The following is a 12326-nucleotide window of genomic DNA, read 5'->3' on the forward strand; positions in this document are numbered from 1 at the left end:
CATGTTTATATTATGTGTATAAAATCATATGAGCAGTAAAGTCCTGTAAAACTAGTTAATGAATGTTATCTTCTTTCTTAATGCTCATTTATGGAACACATTATATTAATAAAAAGCTAAGGCATATAATACTTACGACACACAAGAGGATAAAATTAGCTTTATCTTTAATGATGCACTAATTTCCATAGTGTTCAAGAATTACCCTTTAAAATAAACACACACCACCTGTAAAATACATTTGTATACAGTAGCATATAAAACAGTAATAACACTGAGATGAACAATGCATGGTTAGCACAGAGCATACAGTATTAAAGCGAGACTACAGTTATATTGATGTCCTTTCCATACTCTACAGTCATAGCTGTCTTTCCCTAATATTCCTTTATTTTGCTCTATTTTTAAAGGTTTGTTCACCTTCTGAACATGTTGCATATTATATCTGTAATTAGGGTGTAACATATTCAGCATCCTCCTCCTCAACCCCTCACCCCCCCCCTCCTTTCTCTGTGACAGCAGGAATCTGTGAATGAATGAACTATAAGTTCCATCTTCCACTGCAGTAGATGGCTTGTAGTTCTTAATGAACTACCAGGGAGCTGATAAGCACCCTCGTAGTTTACTGACACTTCCTGAACACTCCTGTCAACATTGTTTGCAGGAACCTGGCATTGCATTTGCAATCCACAGATCGTGGTTCCAATACTTTACACTAGTTTATGTATAAATGATTGAACAATCCTTGAAAGCTCAGCTAATGAAAGCCAGCACAAGAAGGCAATTAACCACTTCAGCCCCGGAAGAATTTACCCAACTGAAGAAATGTTAAAGTAAATATGATATACCTTCTGGGGCATAAGGGTTACAAATAGTCAATGTTGATTGAAAAAGTTCACCTTGAATTCCCCATTGAATTTTAATGTAGAGAAACCTCTGAACTCAAGTTCAGCCACTTATTGTGGTCATTAATTGGGGAATCTTACTTTTTCTGTTAAATTTTATATTTAGTATTTTCGTAAGAATAAAGTAAAAAATGAGATGACTTGTTGCAACCAAGTTTCAAAATGTCTGTTTTTTACCTCAATACATTTTTACCAGTCACAAGTGTGCAGCAGGGAAAATCATAACTCTGATCAGCATATGTGTGCTGGGTCTATATTGAAAACCTGCGTTACAAAGCAGCTAAAGAATATTTTTTAGAAAAGTCAGTTTGTTCTCACTACACGTTTCCTTTAAACATGGTCACCAAAAGACTACAACATTTACTATCAAATCGAATGCTCTAGACTACAGGCACTGTGCTGCAAATGCTCATCTATTCATTTGAGAGAATGCATCATAGTTTTGTATATGGTTTACATATTTATTTATTATGATCAGGGTTAAGTAATAACTTTTTTAGCCTCCTCTCCTGTGTGGTTTTAAGAACTCAGTAGTTGAAGCCAACAGATAATACAGGGCACACCCATGATAAAAGGATATTGTGAAGCAAAGATTGTCCATATAGAGACAGATAGATATAAAAATAAGTATAATATATCTTAGAATAAAACTTAAAAAAAATTATACAAAAAACAATGATTCCCTCCTGTTGTAGTTTGTAGGATAGTCTAAAGGCTTTGGGTCATTTTTTTTTAGTGTTTGTTGTGTTCTTTTATTACCTTTCTTTCTTCTATTTTTTTTTTTTACAAATAAAATATCAATACAGAGCATACCCATAATAACATTATTTGCTGTTAGCAGTAGCTGTTTACTTTCAACGTTTGTCTTTCTCTTAGAGGGTGCATTCACAATTTTCAAGCTTACAAACTGATGGGTATGGACGTCTGTGTTAAATTTTGGATGGTCAAAGGACCTAGGTGGTGTGAAATAGAGATTTTAAAAATGATTGCAACCAACAAAAAAAAAAGAATTTAAGTGGTAGAAAATCCTTTTTAGAGGCCAGAAATTAGTACCTACTATGCATGTACCATACATGGGATAATATCAAGCAGATAAGTCTTTTTCATCTTAATATTTGAATTAATTATATTTTGGAAAAAGACTGTATGTCCACATTGATTAACAAAATAGGACAACAGTTGGCACAGACATGAATGCCTTTTTTTTGAGCTTGGGTATAGCCAAGTGGGTTTCTAAGGTACTTTTGTGAAATGTGCAGATGAAATACAGTAAACATTTTGATAAAACCTGGAACTAAGCAGATACCACTCTTTTTTTAATATCATTTTGTGTAGAAAGGCTCCAGGCCTTCTGTTTTGCCTGAAGGGTAGATTTTATAGCTGGAATACTTTTGCAATTAAGGTCTTAAGTAAATGCTGTGTAAAATTTGGCAAAGCTGTTTGATGAGAATAATCATGCATTAGAGTTTCCATATTCAATATTGGTTATCCTCTGATGCTGTCATTGTCTCAACATGCAGTATATAGAGAAGTGTGTGGCCTCTTTGATTTACAAAATACATTGGAAGTTACAGAGCCAGGTAAAATACCAAACAATGCGTGACAAGTTGAGGCAACTGTCGGAATAATATGAATCTCTTCAAGGAAATTTATAAAAGATTTTTAGTCATCCAAACCATGTGATATGGCAGAAGTAAATGCTGGATTCAAGAAAAATAATTTCAGAAAGCACCAATAAATGTACTGCAGTTACATTTACATCTGACATGTTCCTTATCGTACCTGTCATTATAAAGTATTCTTAAGAGTTTCATTTGTAAAAGTCGATGAAAACAGTAGTATCCCTGACAGTTACCAATTACCAATCTATGACACTAGCAGCAAACAGCTGCCTGGGGCCCTACAGCTAGCAGGAGGCCCCCAAGTGAGCATGAAATATTGCCACCTGCTTATTGTACACTGCTGATATGGAAAAAAAAAACAACAACAAAAAGGCTTGCAAAGCAGCACACCTTGGCTTTGTATTAGGGACATCACACCTACTGAAACAAATAACACAGGCATTGCAGTAAAAAATGTCAGTGACCTTCAATGGGGCTTCTTAAAGTGGAACTTCACTCTCTCAATCAACATTGACTATGTTTAGTCCTTATGCTGCTAGTGTTAGTAAATAGATAGGAAAGCATATCATATTTACTTGATTTAAACGTTTTGTTTTTAACTTCTTTACTTTCTGGTTTTCAGACATGGGTAAATGATGTCATACATCCCATGAGTCTTCAGGAGGGAAGGGGCTTCCTCAGCTGAGCACACCCTCCTGCCTGCATGTCTGAGCTAAGGGCAGATGGATTTATCATTATACTGTGGCAGGTCGGCACGATCCTGCGAGCTGTCATAGCTATAAGTTGGCTCCTTTAAAATTGTCGCTCTTTTTTTGTTTATAGAGCAAAAAATAAAAACCGCAGAGATGATCAAATACCACTGAAAGAAAGCTCTATTTGTGAGAAAAAAAGGACGTAAATTTTGTTTGGGTGCAGCGCTGAACAACCGCGCAATTGTCAGTTAAAGCGAAGCAGTGCCAAATCGCAAAAAAAACCCTGGTTATTCAGCAGCCAAATCTTCCAGGGCTGAAGCGGTTAAAATCTTGTCAGTTTATTTGTATTTTTTAATATATTTTCAGATTCTGTCACTTCCTGTAGCTTGTATCAGCATTCACTTCCTGTTAGGTCATCTACCAGAAGCCTTCACTTCCTTGTTGCATCACAGAAGAGGGTGTGATACAGTGTGTTCACCACTCTGAACCACACCTCCCTCATTAGAATACCACCTTTCACCCACTTCCTATACAACCTGATTGTACAATCTCCTTTAGAACTCCCTTTAACTATGTAGTACAATGGCCTGTCTGAGTTGATACAAATTTAATGGATTATTCAGCTGTGTCTTTCATTTCCATAAGTCTGGTAAATCTAAAGAAAATTGTACAGAGGTTGTACAATCAGATTGCATAGTGTATGGCCAGTACATGGGAGGGAGTGGGTGGGGACACTTAGTTGTCAGGCCTCGTTCACATCTCTATGTAAAACTCACATTCCTGCATGCATTTGTTTTGGGTGTTTTGTAGCGTTTTCACTCATTATGCATAGGGCAGCCCATTCACTTGGATGGGTTGCCCTACGTGCAGAAATCGGCCCAGAGAAGCTACCGAACTGTTTTGGAGTGGAGCGTGGTGTGTTATCATAGTTTTTAGTGCATTTGGCATACTTTAACATGTAATAAAAACACAAACACGATGCACATTTGCAGATTTTCTGAAATGCATGGCAAAGCACACGTTTTCATTTGGAAACACACAGATGTGAATGGAGCCTCATTGTTCTTGTGTAAATGCACCAATTTCACTTTCCGGTGCTGTTCACACTTAGAGTAGTGGGAGAGCATGTTTTTTGGCAAATTTTTCCAGTGTCACACATATGGCAGCTCGTTGACTTCAATGGGCTGCGCTACACCTGGCAAAGTAGCTCGTAGGACATTGTTGCACCTTTTTTACTGCATTTGTCACTTATTGATTACATACTGATTATTCAGGTTTTTTTCTGTAAATCTCCTTTAGATTTAGCAAAACTATATAATAGGAGGAGACACCATCTATCCAATCACTCTGTATCCAACAAGGCAGGTCCTTGCACTACATTAAGGGTGTCCCTAGGGCTGTATGTTGCCCCATGGAATTTAACATGCACCCTGAGCCCATCTGAGGGGATACTGGGGAAGCCAGGAAAATGCTTGCATGGAGGAATGCTGAGGTGCTGTGAAAGCTTAGTTGATGGATGAAGATATGCTAATGAAGTCAGATGGTAAACTCCTTCCTGTGTCTTACTGGGTAGTCTGTCTCTGTCTGTCTACCAGGGAGTTTCTGAAATGATCTACGAAATATAGCCATGGCTAAGGTAAGGCATTGTTTTTAAAATCAAAGAAAACTTGTATTTTTGTGCAACAGAGGTACATTAACCACTTCAGCCCTGGAAGCACATGTCCCCTTCCTGACCAGGCCATTTTTTGTGATACGGCACTCCGTAGTTTTAACTGACAATTGTGTGGTCATACAACGTTGTACCCAAACAAAATGTATGCCCTTTTCCCCCCACTAATAGAGCTCTCTTTTGGTGGTATTTGATCACCTCTGCTCTTTTTATTTTTTGCACTATAAACAAAAAAATAGTGACAATTTTGAAAAAAAAAACACAATATGTTGTACTTTTTGCTATAATAAATATCCAAAAAAAAGATTTTCTTTATCAGTTTAGACTGATATGTATTCTTCTACATATTTTTGGTAAAATAAATCCCAATAAGTGTATAGTGATTGGTTTGCACAAAAGTTATAGCGCCTACAAAATAGGGGATAGAATTATGGCATTTTTTTTTATACTAGTAATGCCAGCGATCTGTGATTTTTATCTGGACTGCAACATTGTGCCGAACACATCGGACACTTTTGACACTTTTTTGGGACCAGTGCCAGGGATCACAGCTAAAAATATCCACTGATTACTGTATAAATGTCACTGGCAGGGAAGGGGTTAACACTAGAGGGCGATCAAGGGGTTAACTGCATTCCCTTAGTGTGTTTCTAGCTGTGGGGAGAATGTGGCTGCCTATAGAAGGAGAGAGATCGTTGTTCCTACTTAGTAGGAACACACGATCTCTCTCCTCTCCCCTGACAGAACCGGGATTTGTGTGTCTGCACAAAAATTAGAGAGGCTAAAGGAACATTTAAACACCAGCTCCAGTCAAAACATGTGTTTTGGTTTTGAATTGAATCAAATGGGTTTTTCTGCTTTGTCATTTTTTGAGGATGTTTTATCTACTTCCTGTTCTGGTGACTCTACAGGAAGCTAAGAAAAAAACCTCTATAACAGACACAGTAAAAAAAAAAAAAACTGACCGACATAATAACCTTTCTTTACTCTCATTTAAAAATTAGTCAAACATTTTTTAATACTGTCTGTTCCCTCCTGGAAAAGTTTTGCTCTTTTGATGACCACTCAGGAACAGAGGAAAAATATCCCAGTAGATACAGAAACAGCAATAAAAAACCCAGCCAAGATTTACATTTTTTAAAATTCTGTGCTAAACTTAAAATTTTTGTATGTCATTGAAAATTTCCCAAACTGAGGGAAATGCACCTCTTGGACAGTTGTTTTCTTCGGACAGCTAGGGCTTCAATTTAAAAGCAGACTTAGATTCATATACTTTTATTTTATGGGACTTAATTAGGAAGAAATAGTGAATTTCCAGAGCAATTTTAATGTAATTAGTACAGCTTCAGGAATGTAGCCCAAAATACAACCATCAAGTCTACTTAGATACCACATACATTTGATTTTTATCTAACATAATGAAATGGTTAGGCTCATTGTGAAGGTTCACAGGCATTTCACTTTAGGACAGCTTTTTTCTCTTTGGCTGCTGCATGTTGTTGGAAAAAATTGGATTGCGTAAATTGTGAGAACTACATTCAGATAACATCCAGTCAAATTGGCGAGGACGCAAATTAACACAACATGGCTTTATTACAGGTTTGTCATCACAAAAATTCCAAATGACATTGTATTCAATTACTTACCCCCTTGCATTCACATAAAAATGATTTGATGCTTACACAGTAAAATGGCAGGTCATGAGGCTTTTTAAATGTGTTATACTGTATGTATAACATTAAACTACCCAATAATAACATGTACTGAAACAAAGAAATAAACATATGTATATTGTATTTTTTTATTTTTTTCCCTGCTTGAGCCTTCATACTAGAAGGAAATGCTATGATGTCATGTGCGATGTCACGCCACTTCAAGCGTTACCGCAATTCAGATGTGATAAGATACAATTACTCCTATGGAGTTCTGTGGAGCAAGATCAGAAGCGGTCAGCTCCAGCGCTTAGTGCAGGATTCTGCTACCACTGATAGATGGCTGTTCCATCCCATATACTGGCCAGAGCTGTTGCGTCCCGATGCACTTTTAAAACACTGGAATGAATAGTCTCTGTCCCTGTGCCATTTAAAATAGCACCTGGAACGCAAGTGGTTTAAGTAGAACTATGGCCAGGCTTTGGATTTTCAACTCTTATCATAAGAGTTAACAACCAGTAAAAGTACTTTATAACAAGCCCCTGCTGACCTTTGTAGCTGAAAGCACCCTGGAGTAATGGATCCTCAACTTTCTGAGAGAAAAAACTTCCAGTCTCTATATCTCATGTTGTTAGGTGTAGGCACTGTGGAGCAATCCATCTGACAGCAGAATAACTGAAGACATTCAAGTTTTTTTCTTATCAACTTAATTCACCCTGCTCCCAGAGCTACTGCTCACTGTTTACAGCTGGGATGAGAAGATTGAAAGTCACTGCTGAAAGGGCTAAGCTATGTTGCCTGAAAGAATGACTTCAGTGCTTCAAAGCATTAGTTGTTAGTCGTTGTATCTGATTGCTCTGAAACAAAAGTAATTATCTAGCTAAACCTGAATTCTAGCATATAAGTATTAAAACCTTCATGACTGATCCCTTTCCCCCGAGGCATATAATAAGCATAGACCTACCTTTTCCCCAAGGCTTTTCTTACCATTCTGGGCTCACAGGAAATTTGGTTAAATTATGCATATTTTTTTTTTTTGTTCTGTTTTAAATGCCTTGTAAGGACACAAGTTGATACACACAAAAGCCTTAAGCCCCGTACACACGATCAGAATATCATACAAAAAAAATAAACGCTTTTGAATCGATCATACGATAATCTGATTGTTAGTGCACAGCTGTCATCCAATATCTTCTGAAGGGACAAACACAAAAGATGTTCTTGTACGATATCAGATGGTACGAATTTTTGTTTAATCGGCACAGTTCTTGTCCAAAAATACAGTACAAATGCGCTACAACACATGACATCACTTCCAAATTTTTATTCTGTTGTACGAGAATCTTCGTACTCTAGTAACCTATTCTTTTTCGATATGGAGATTAGCATCAGCATCCAAAAAAACACAAAAAAAAACGGATGATCATTTGATTTATAATCTCATTGTGTGTATTAGGCTTTAGTGTCAATTCAGTTAAAGTGGTAATGGGACCCCAAGGGGGCCTGAAATACAAACTCTTCCTAGGCTTTCTGCCAGTCAGATGTTTACATTTTTGCTGTTTTGCTATAAAAACCGAACTATAATTCTTTAATTTCAAGAAAAATACTTTAACTTATACAATTATATATTGAAACGCAGTATTTATAAATAGATGACTAAGGTATGTGCGCCCAAGTGTGGTTTTGGATCAGGGTGTCAAAGACATGATGTAACTTGTTGACCAGGTTTATATAAATGTGACCAGAGTTGGCTGAGCAATTATATATACTTATAGCGTCTCTAACAGATACAAATTATCTTTTTATCCTTTCCATTTTAGGAGCCTGCTTCCGGAACACAGAACACAAGCCTGTGCTCTCTTGTTTCTGTGTATGCAACAAATGGAAAATAAAAATGCTATCACAGTGGAGGAAATAGATTTTTTCTTAAAAGGTACTGTTCAAAAATATATATTTCTTTACATTTGTGCACTGGCAGACACTTTCTACTGCATTTCAGTATTTTTTTGTTAGTAGTGGCAGTGGCATAGCAACAGCGCGTATTGCTGTCACTTGTGGTCTGCAGATGTTTGCTGCTTCTTTCCCTCTGTCTAGTATCACTTGGTTGGATCTTCCCTACTCTAAAGTTGGCTATACACATATAAATATATAGTATCTAATAACAGACACTAATCAAAATCAATTTGAAAAGAAAATGTGCAGTAACTAGGATATTGCATGCGCTCTTTTAACCCAACCATGTATCCTTAGTTTGGATTGATTAACCAAGTACAGATAACTTTTAAATCATAAAAGCTCTTATATCACGTTCCCTAAGGGGCAATCAATACATTTTTCAGCCAATCTGCTATTCTTGGGTAACTTTTAACCAGCAATCCACATTATTGCATTAAACAGAGAATTCTCCAAAGTGGAAAAGTTTTTCTTTTTCTTAAATTTAATCAAGAGAAAAGTGCTGAAAATCTTCTGGTGATGTACCAGCACCAGCTAACGTGTCCAGTCTTCCTCATCCTTTCCTGGTCCTTCTGAGAAGGAGGAGTATAATCCCCATGCATGCTGATATCACTGACTTTGCTCAATGTGTTTTGTCAAAGTGGACTTCATCAAGAAGAACTCCTGATGAAATCCACTGCGACAAAACATGTTGGGAAAGGTCATGAACCCTTTTGTTTACTTTTTCTGTACATATTTAAAAACACCAGAGTGCTTTCACAACCTTCATACCTCCTACCCTGTCTTCGACAATCAACATCTGCCGTGACACATTGCATGACACTACAGTGATTGGATTAAGGTGAATGAGTCATCTACATGGCTTTAAATTCAAAAGTATATTCCCAACTCTCATTTGAGATAAGGGATGCCACTCAAATAAGCAATGAAACTTATTTAAAGTGGAACTTTACCCATAACAACTTGATAAAAAATAATGTTCTTTAGCAAGTAACATACATTCCACATTAATAATTATGCTACCAAAATAGTGTCTGCTATAAACCTCCTCTATTATTGTTGCTGTTTCTTCTTGCTGGAGGCTGTGATTTGCTAAAGACCAGAGCCCCTGAGCAGCAGTAAACCTAGGCTGTCAGCAGCTTGGCTTCTACAAATTTGAGCAAGGAGAGACAGTGGATTTTAAGCTGGATTTTAAGCAGTATAGGCACTAATTTTTAAAGCTATACATAGCTATACCTGCCAAAGGGGCCAGCCTGAAAGCATCTAGCAGGTCTTCATTTTTTCACTAAAGTTCCACTTTTACATTTCAAAACAAGTCCATTTGAGTAACCACTACTAGTACTACTGACCCAAGCCTTCCAACTTTTGAATTTGAAAATGAGGGACATTTCAGGGAGGTAGTGTGTGTGTGGCCAAACATGATAGTGGGAGGGGCTTAAGGGCAAGGGTTAACCAAAACCTGGGCTTCCTTGTACCTATAAAGTATGTTTTGATTGCTGTGCCACAAGCTGGAGTCTTCTGGATACATTTAAACCACAAAACAATAATTTAGACCCCTTTCACACCACGCCGCCAATAGTGTCGGTGGTAAAATGCTGCTATTTTTAGCGGCTTTTTACCATCGGATTTGCGGCACATTTTGGCTGCTACTGGGGCGCTTTTACCCCCGCTAGCAGCCAAGAAAGGGTTAAAACCACCGGCAATACGCTGCAGTAGCGGCATTTTGCTGGCGGTAATAAAGAGCTGCTCCATTGATTTCAATGGGGAGCAGCGACGGAGGAGCGGTAAACACAACGCTCCTTCACTGATCCAAAGAAGCTGCTGGCAGGACTTTTCCTGACATCCTGCCAGCGCACCGCTGCAGTGTGAAAGCCCTCGGGCTTTCACACTACAGACAATGGTGCAGCTGTTTTAGGGTGGATTGCAGGTGCTATTTCTAACGCTATAGCACCTGCAAAACACCCTTGGTGTGAAAGGGGTCTTAGAAAAATTCAACCGATACATCTGGTTTTGTATAAGCTGTAAGTAGATTAGGAAGGACCTGAGGATCCCAGGATAGAGCCATAAAATAAGCAACTGCAGTATGTGAAGCACATATTAGCAAATGATGGGCATGGTCAAATTGTCCCTAACAGTGGGAGTGGCTTAAAGAGGGATGATTAAGCAGAAGCTGAGCCTAGTTGCTGTATACAGTGCCACATTGCTTGAACAAATGTACACCAGATGGAAATCTTATCTTAAATGTCAGAAATATGCAATATAACACTAAGGGCTCATTCACACTAGTGGTTGTAGGGGTGGTAAAACCGTGGTTCAACCACGTGGTTTTACCACCTCGCCAAGTGCTCCACCTTTAGCTGCAGAGGCAGCAACATCGGATGATGCATTGGTGGACATTACTGCCCTCTGAGCCCAACCCATTCAAGTGAATTGGGATGCTCTGAAAAGCACTACTTTTTCAAATTTTACCACTCCAAATTGCATAACACTGTAGTACCATCTTGTATTATGGCTGCAAACACGCTGCCATTAACAATTAATGGCACCCACATGCTTCTCACAAGGGCAGCATGGTTGCATTCAGTGTGGGAAATGCACATGGAATGCCCCCTTCCTGTTCCAGTGTGAATGAACCCTTAGGGAGAGAGAGAGAGAGAGGGAAGGATTACTATGGTATAGAAAGAAAGGAAAGAAAGGAAAGAGGGATCACTATGCAGCTTTTATGTATAGCATCAGTCCCAGATCTTAAAGTGTTTGTAAGGGTTTGCTTTTTTAAATCACAAACATATCATACTTACCTCCACTGTGCAGCTCGTTTTGCACAGAATAGCCCTGAACCTAGTCTTCTGGGGTCCCCCGGAGGCTCTTGCGGCTCCTTCCATATCAGATAACCCCCTAGGAGAATCACTCTCCCGAGTCCAGCATTTGCGTCCATAGAAGTGAATGCCGGACTCGGCCCCACCCCCTGGTGCCAGCATCATTGGATTTGAGTGACAGCAGCAGGAGCCAATGGCTGCGCTGCTATCAATCTATCCAATCAGGATATGAGACACCAGCCAGAGCTGGTGTGCTCATTCCTGTTGTGCAAATTTCTGGGCTCAGGTAAGTATAAGGGGGGTTCGGGGGCGCTGCTGGATTAAAAAATATTTTTCACCTTAATGCATAGAATGCATTAACGTGAAAAATTGCAAAATTAGGCACCATAAGATGTCATATCATACCTTTGTTTACTACAGCAAGTCTTTTAACAGCTTTAATAACGGCTCTTTATTTTACCACACACATTCTGATATTCGGATGCTTCATGCTTCATATTGAATTGAGATAAGGCATTGCCCCTCTTAACATGACAGTGTTTAGGACTGGAGATATGTTGCTGAGACACCCTACTCTGAATTGTAGGATGGTGACGTGGTTGTACATACTTTCTCCATTCCCCAAAGTCATGATATCCTGAGGGATACAACTGGTGCTGCCTAGAGGATTATTGTTTTAAGAAAGCTATGATGTTAAACTTTATAGTGCCTTATCTAAAGCAGTGCTTAGATTAATACTTTTGACCCTCTGCAGCTTAAGTTTAAAAAGTTGGGTTTTAAATATGGACAGACCTATAAAATGACTAGGCTATCTAAAAGGAATATATAAAACTGACACATCTGAGTAAATAAGGGCACAAATTGTTCTCAAGTCAAGGCTCCCACAGTGCTACGGTTTATGCAGTAAAAAATGTCTCAGCATGCTTTCAGTCATATTAATGCTAGGCGAACCCTGCTAATGCTAATGATGGCTAGCACATAAGCCAGATGAGACCCTGTAACCTTGATAGAAGGGTA

The 12326-nt window shown here is 38.4% G+C and overlaps 1 protein-coding gene across 1 annotated transcript in view; it reads left to right on the forward strand.

The window, feature by feature from the left end:
- Positions 1-12326, forward strand: part of LOC143983065 (uncharacterized) — a 695051-nt gene that overhangs the window by 484185 nt on the left and 198540 nt on the right. The window contains exon 81 of the mRNA XM_077482312.1: positions 8361-8473. Within this exon, the coding sequence (XP_077338438.1) occupies positions 8361-8473 (113 nt within the window). The remainder of the gene's footprint in view (positions 1-8360; positions 8474-12326) is intronic.

The sequence above is a fragment of the Lithobates pipiens genome, unplaced genomic scaffold, assembly GCF_037356315.1.
Source record: "Lithobates pipiens isolate NorthernLeopardFrog02 unplaced genomic scaffold, aLitPip1_a1.2 Scaffold_16, whole genome shotgun sequence".
Taxonomy (NCBI): domain Eukaryota; kingdom Metazoa; phylum Chordata; class Amphibia; order Anura; family Ranidae; genus Lithobates; species Lithobates pipiens.